The sequence below is a fragment of the Zingiber officinale genome, chromosome 2A (genome assembly GCF_018446385.1).
Source record: "Zingiber officinale cultivar Zhangliang chromosome 2A, Zo_v1.1, whole genome shotgun sequence".
Taxonomy (NCBI): Eukaryota; Viridiplantae; Streptophyta; class Magnoliopsida; order Zingiberales; family Zingiberaceae; genus Zingiber; species Zingiber officinale.
The window spans coordinates 131,945,812-131,953,843 of NC_055988.1; the positions used below are offsets into that span (position 1 = coordinate 131,945,812).

Consider the following 8,032-nt stretch of genomic DNA (forward strand, 5'->3'; position numbering starts at 1 on the left):
CCTATAGATAGATGTCCAAGAAATCATCCAAGATAATTTTTGAGATCATTATTAGATTAAATTTAAAGAGTTTTTTTTTAGAAATGTCAACTTTTAATATGTAGAAAAAACATTGACTATTCAACTTTAAATATGGTAAATAATTAGACATTAAATCCCTAAAAGAATGAGGATTTAGTTAATCTCATACGGATTATTCAAGTTAACACCTTTGATTTTACTTGGTATCCACCTCCTTGAGGTGACTAATCCAAGGGTCCACTTCTCATACTCACAGCTCCATTATGAATATCTTATTCTTGAAGGCAGAGAAGTCTCATACAAACTTGAGCACGATAATACAATAAGAAACGAAACAAATACAATGAATACAAACAACTGTACATGAATCTTACTTTGAACGCTTTCTTGTAGCTTGGAAATCTCTTGATCAGTTGGAAATGCAGTAACACTTTGCTTCTAACTTCATAAGAATCGGTGTTGAAGAAACTCCATGAAACTCCCTTTTCGAGGGTTGCCTTCAGGTGGAAAACGCCTTCCAATTGATTGTTCTTACCTCCAATCGATTGCCACGTAGGATCTGACCCTTTAAACCTATAGAACGATTGTTTTTCACCCGACCAATTGATTGGTGAGTCATACCAATTAATTGACAGCTTCTGATCGATTAAGCCAATCGATTCCAAAGTTTTCTGTTCTCTTGCGAAGAGTCTCTAATTGATTACCCCAATCGATTGATGATGCCTAAATCAATTGCCCAATCGATTCCACTGTCTTCTGTGCTCACGCAAAAAACCAGCCAATCGATTGCCTTAATCGATTGACACATCTAAATCGATTAGGCTAATCGATTTAGGAGTCTACTGTACTTCGTGAAAAACCTAGCTAATCGATTGCCCTAATCGATTAGGGATGCCAGAATCGATTCTGGCTCTTTCTGTTTTCTATTGGTAGTTTGATACCAAAATCTTGAAGTAATATCGCAACTTAAGAAGGGCCATTGGCCCTTGTTTCGTGTCGGAGCTACATTCGAACTTGTTTCGTTGTTTCGTCGACCATCGTGCAACCTGGGATGGTGTTTTCTAGGAGTTTTTGACCTCAATTTCAGTCCTAAATTGAGAATTCGGAGGTTGTTTGAGGTTGTACAATTTTTTAACGGTAATTATTTTTATCACTTAATATGTAGCCCCCCCTCCCCCCAAAATTTAAAATTCTAGATCCGCCCCTGTATGGATCCTATCATTATCTATATAGTCGATGTCACTTAGTGGAATAAAGGTTTAGTTATTCTTGTAATGTGTAGATTAACATATTTTATTGATTGTATTGTCTCATTTAAAGTATGTTTTGCACTGCCTAGCTCTAAAATATTGTTGATTTAAGGTGCATCTCATTGTTTGTTGAACAGGAACGGGCTAACTCTTTAGCTACACAATCACGTCTTCAACTTGCAAAATTTGTGGATGGTATAGAAGCGATCCTCCAGGAGATGCAATCTGATCTTCATTCAAACAACATTACTACCTAGCGGCTAGATTTTTCACTTGATTTCTTAAAATATTGAATGTATCTTAATCTTGTAAGTTCATATTTGATATGTTTCTTTTTCTTTGATGCTTGGGTATGTCTAACAACCCTGATGGAGATGATCCAACAACTTTTTACCTGTATCTAAGAAATGACTTGTTACATTGAATTTCAAGAGATTTTAGATTCTTCTCAAGAAATCAGATAAATGGATTAATCAAATTCTTAGTTATTTGAATAGCATCTACTCTTAATGATTGCTTATTAAAATTTGTTAAATTAGTTAACGATCATGCATGGTGTAGATAAGAAAAAAATGGAGAATAAATCTATGGTTTTGGTTGGCTGCTTGATGGAAGTAGGCTTAAGAGATAGATTGAAGTTGTAAGATGCTCTACAGGCACAGTTACTTTTGGAAATTCTCATTGGATTGACCTCCTAAGTGGCAATCTCAAAATTCCTCATCTTATTTCTCCTGATCAGTTCAACTGACTTCAACATGCATAAAATCTGTCGGTCAACCTTTGGAAATCCTTTCAAATTGGAACCGAGAGAAATAATCGCCTTGTGTTTTCCCCAATTAAAATCTCTCCTCGTCTTAAACCATTCCCATTCTAGTATTCTCTTGCAAATTCTAGTTGGCAACAATGGATTTAGGTGGTACAATGCTGTTTGACTTCTTGTAGTGCTAATTGACAATTTTGTGATGTAAAGGTTACTAACTTTGACTTTTTATTTTGCTCGTCTTGCAGTTGACCCATTTGGTATACTTGTTTATTTTTATTTCTAATTTTCTATTCACTTAAGATTAGTTTTGTTAGCATGTCGATGTGATAATAGTAGCATAAGACAATATTGAGAGTCACCTCTGCGTTCTATGATTTGTATGTTTATCAATGTATTTGGGTCAAATTTCAATTGAACTATTGTGATATATCAAAATCAAACTAAACATCAAGATTTAACTATTATCAATTCATAAGGTATTGAAACATAATGCAATGACAAACAAATGGATTGATCTGAATCCATCGCAAGAGCCATTGTATCCCTTATTTGTTGTGTACAAATTCCTACAAACGTTAACGAATGATCTTATGGGCAAAGACCGGATTCCTTTTCAATGGGGAAGAGAGGAGGAAGAAGAAGCTCTTGATTTTAAGATTCAAGATGCCTAATTGACTGAGGCTTCTTCCTTTATAGATCTTGGCCCATCCTAAAGGGACTATTGTAACGACCCGCCTTCTACTAACTAAGCTGTAAGGCCGGACCGTCACATTATGCTGTGCTAAACTATATCCATGACCATCACTAAACCTAGATGCGGAAGCTGTGCTAATTAAAACTTTGCTAAGCTCTTATCATTTCTTTATTCTATATGTGCTAAGAGGTGTAATCTAAACTATTCATGACATATTTTACATCCCCCATGGTCAAGGAACTGAACTAAGGGTCTTCCGGCTGTTGTCAGGCCTCCCAGTCGATCCATGGATCGATTGGAATGGTCTAATCGATCCAGTGATCGATCCAGCATGCTACTGTATGCGGAACTTGGGTTGGATCGATCCAGTGATCGATCCAGCACGCTACTGTGCTCGGGGCAATATTCTGGATCGATCGGCTGATCGATCCAGGCTAATCAATCGATCCAAGAATCGATTCGGGAGCTCTCTGTTCGCGAGGCTAATTCCCCCGATCGATCCCGCGATCGATCCCAGGGCCTTCTGTTCGCGACGGACTGCATCCGGATCGATCGACTGATCGATCCAGAAGCTTTCTGTTCGCGGTACGAGCTTCTCAATCGATCAGCTGATCGATTGAGAAGCCTCCAATCGATCGACCGATCGATTGGGGTTTCTGATTTCGTGCCAGAAGTCTGATTTCAGCACTATTTCATGCCAAATTCACATATACAAGTTCTAACATGGTTATAAACATGCTAATAACGATTAACTGACATTCTAAGCATGAGCACTAACAATCTAACCAAGCCTTTCATGATTCAAACGTTAAAATAACTGAAATGAGGAAAGTAACAACTTAATAAAATGCTAAGGTTTCAGATTTATTTCTAGTTTGCCCAAGGTCTTTATTCCAGGTTCCATCCACACACATCTTCATCATTGCATTGACCTCCAGCCTCCGCTAGTCCATTTTTCCTTTACCTTTATCTGCAGTATAAGGAAAAGAGTATCTGTAAACTTGAGAGCTTAGTAAGAAACCATCTACCTCACTAAAACATGCATACGATGCAGTTTATGTTTTTAAAACATGTTATTTGAAATATATGCTGAACAGGTAAAAGCATGACATGACATACAAACCAACTAGTCATGGCAACAAGTGTTAATATAAACTATCATACAGTATCACAGGAACTAAACTGATACAAAAACTGAGCTGAGCTAATTCTAACTAATGCTAAAGCTATACTGAATTCACATAACTATTTGTGAGAGTTCGAAAACCATATATATATAGGTAGATCAAAATAATAATCATGTTGCTGTTTGGGCCCGACAACTGTACTTGCTATGCGCGCATCCCTAACTAGACCCGGGTTTGCAAGTCCCGAATTTAGTAGGGTTACTAGGTTATCTGAACCTAGGGATGACAATGGGAGCCCAACCCAATGGATATCTAATCCAATACAGTGCCACTGAGAAAGTAAAATACTGAACATAGCTAATTATTGCTTGTCTTGCTCTTTCTAGGTTATCTGAACCTAGAGGTAGGTTGCCTAAACCTAGAGGCGACTGTGGGAGCCCACCCATTGGACATCTAGTCCCATAAGAGCTGTAGCAAGACTAAATAAGCTGTAAAAATGCTTCTATTGCATTTATCTAAGCTAATAAAATGCCTAAGTTGCATTTTAACTGTGCTAATAATTTAATCGAACACCTGGTATGCGCTAGTTCGTATCCTTTGTGCCGAAAGTCTACATACTACTAAACTGAAGCATAAAATTCATACGGAAGCTACTTATACTGCAGGTGAGGGGTTTCTTACCTCCTGTTCAGATTTTCTTACAAATCTAATCGCTAGGTTTTCCGGAGGAGAGATCTCTTCGACGATCTTCTCGCGTCTATGCGTTCCTCTCGCGGAGGGGAGCGCCCTCGTGTCGGAGTCGTCGCCGGAAAATACCCCTATGACCCTAGGGACGGAACCCTAGGTGTGCTTGTGGTTGGCGCCGAGAGAAGAAGAGGAGAAGGGGGCGGCGTGGCTAGGGTGAGGGTGAGGAAAAGTTACGTTAAAAAATAACTCTTCACTTATTAATTCCCTATTTATATTAAGTGGTTAATTTCCCCCAACTCTAATATAAATTTAATTGCCTTCCTTTTCTTTCAGCACGGCCCTGCTGGGTTCACTTGGTTACTGGAGTCCGCTAAAAGTCGTAGGATCGAATAGGTCTCGGGTTCAATTCCCGCGTAGGCTATTTTACGATTCTATTTATTTTTGCTACCTCCGCTACTCTAAAAATTCTGTAAAAATATCCTAAAATTACAGAAAATACTAGGATATTTCTAATAATTATTTTGAGAATTTTCGGGCGTTACAATCCCCCATACCTTATAAAAAGTTCGTCCTCGAACTTAGAATAACTCTGGGTACTTCTGTTTCATGCTGGCTTCTATCTCCCATGTTGCCTCTTCTGCTGTGTGATTTTGCCAAATGACTTTTACTAATGGTACCTCCTTGTTCCGTAATTTCTTAACTGCTCGATCTACTATCTGAGTAGGCCGACTATCATAGCTGAGGTCTTCACGGACTTGTACCGACTGGGGCTCAATCACCTGGGTGGCATATGGGATATACTTCTTTAGTATAGAGACATGAAATACATTATGAACAGCTGACATTTCCTGGGGTAGCTCTAGCTCATATGCTACCTTGCCAACTCTTCTGCTGATAAGGTATGGTCCCACATATCTGGGACTTAGTTTGCCCTTCTTTCCAAAACACATTACTCCCTTCATGGGAGCCACTCTGAGGAATACTGTATCCCCAATTGAAAACTCTAAAGGTCTGCGCCGTGTATCAGCATAGCTTTTCTGGCGGCTCTGAGCTGTTTCTATCCTCTGGCGGATCTGCTGTATAGCTGCTGTGGTATCTGCTACTAGATCTGTCTGGAGGTCTAGTTCTTTTTGTTCACCACTCTCATACCAGCAGATTGGAGATCTACACCTCCGCCCATAGAGAGCCTCGTAAGGTGCCATGCCGATGGTGGCCTGATAGCTGTTGTTGTATGCAAATCCTGCTAAACTCAGATATTTACACCAACTTCCCTTGAAGTCTAGGGCACATGCTCGGAGCATATCTTCGAGTACCTGATTTACTCGCTCCGTCTAGCCATCTGTATGAGGATGGAAAGCTGTGCTAAATTTCAACTTAGTGCCCAAAGCTGACTGTACACACTCCCAGAAGTGTGATGTGAATCGACTGTCCCTGTCTGAAATAATGGTCCGTGGGACTCCATGTAATCTGACGATCTCCTTGAGATACAACTGAGCTAGCTGCTCCATGGAGTAGGATATCCTGATAGCTAAGAAGTGGGTTGATTTAGTCAATCTGTCGACTATTACCCAGATGATATCAAAACCATTCGTGGTTCTGGGTAATCCCACTATGAAATCCATAGAAATATCTTCCCACTTACATTCTGGAATCTGAATGGGCTGTAAAACTCCTCCTGGTCTCTGATCTTCTGCCTTAACCCTCTGACAGGTTAGGCAGGTGCTGACATATCGAGCGATGTCTCTCTTCATCCCAGGCCACCAAAAACGTTTCTTCAAGTCCTGATACATTTTGGTGGAGACAGGATGCATCGCATAGGGAGTCTTGTGAGCCTCATCTAAAATCTTTCTTCGTAGTTCCTCCTGATCTGGAACACATAGTCTGTCACCAAAACACAACACCCCGCTAGCGGACACTCTGAATTCTCCACTTTCTGATTCTGCTAATCCTTGCTTGATTTTCTGAATTTCAGGATCCTGCTCCTGAGCTGTCTAGATGTCACCAAGCAAGGTAGACTCTAATGTCATAGTAGAGAGCTGCCCCACTATGAGTTCGAGATCGAAATCTGTGATCTCCTTCTGTAGGGGTGGTGACATGGCTGCTAGAGATAATAAGGCAGCACTGGACTTTCTACTAAGTGCGTCTGCTACCCTATTTGCTTTTCCTGGGTGGTAGAGGATGTCTATGTCGTAGTCTTTGACCAGCTCTAGCCATCTGTGCAGTCGCATATTCAGATCCTTCTGAGTGAAGAAGTACTTCAGACTCTGATGATCTGTATACACTCTGCACTGAGCTCCATACAAGTAATTTCTCCAAATCTTGAGAGCGAACACCACTGTTGCAAGCTCAAGGTCATGAGTAGGGTAATTCCTCTCATAATTCTTGAGTTGTCTGGAGGCATAGGCGATCACCTTGCCATTTTGCATCACCACTGCTCCTAGTCCCAATTTAGAGGCATCACTATATATATCAAAGCTGTCTGTATTTTCTGGCACTGTCAGAATAGATGCACTGGTCAATCTCCTCTTCAGCTCACTGAAACTGTTCTCACAGTCCTCTGTCCACTGGAATTTTCTGTTCTTTCTGGTAAGAGCTGTCAGTGGGGAGGCTATCCTGGAGAAATCTTCTACAAACTTTCTGTAATAACCTGCTAATCCCAGAAAGCTTCTGATCTCACTAGCGTTCTTGGGTCTTTTCCAACTACTCACAACTTCTATCTTACTGGGGTCTACCATGATACCATCCTTTGAGATGATGTGACCCAGGAAGGACACCTGATCTAACCAAAATTCACATTTCGTGAACTTGGCGTACAGCTAGTTCTGCTGAAGGGTCTGCAATACTATTCTCAGGTGTTCGGCGTGTTCTTCCTGAGTTCCTGAATAGATAAGGATGTCATCGATGAATACGATAACAAACTTATCTAAGTATTCTCTGAATACCCTGTTCATGAGGTCCATGAAAGTAGCTGGAGCATTTGTCACACCAAAGGGCATGACTACGAACTCGTAGTGTCCGTATCTAGTCCTGAATGCTGTCTTGGGTATATCCCCTTCTTTAACTTTCACCTGATGATAACCTGATCTGAGGTATATTTTCGAAAACACTGCTGCTCCCTTTAGCTGATCAAACAAGTCATCAATTCTGGGAAGAGGATACCTGTTCTTGATTGTGACTTGATTCAGTGCCCGGTAATCTATACACATGCGCATGCTCCCGTCCTTCTTCTTCACGAACAATACAGGCGCCCCCCATGGTGAGTGACTAGGGTGTATGAAGCCTTTGTCAAGCAGCTCCTGTAGTTGCTCATGAAGTTCCTTCAGTTCTGCTGGAGCCATGCGGTAGGGTGCTTTGGAAATAGGATTTGTACCGGGAATGAGTTCTATCTCGAATTCAATCTCCCTGTCTGGTGCTAAGCCTGGTAGCTCTTCAGGGAAGACTGCTGGGTAGTCACATACGACTCGAACCCCTGCTAGCTGTTGGTCCTTGC

The 8,032-nt window shown here is 40.8% G+C and overlaps 1 protein-coding gene across 1 annotated transcript in view; it reads left to right on the forward strand.

Annotated features, from left to right (window-relative positions):
• LOC122042352 overlaps positions 1-1,696 on the forward strand; it is a 53,938-nt gene extending 52,242 nt beyond the window's left edge. The window contains exon 12 of the mRNA XM_042602411.1: positions 1,409-1,696. Within this exon, the coding sequence (XP_042458345.1) occupies positions 1,409-1,528 (120 nt within the window). The 3' untranslated portion in view covers positions 1,529-1,696. The remainder of the gene's footprint in view (positions 1-1,408) is intronic.
• The last annotated feature ends 6,336 nt before the right edge of the window (positions 1,697-8,032 follow it).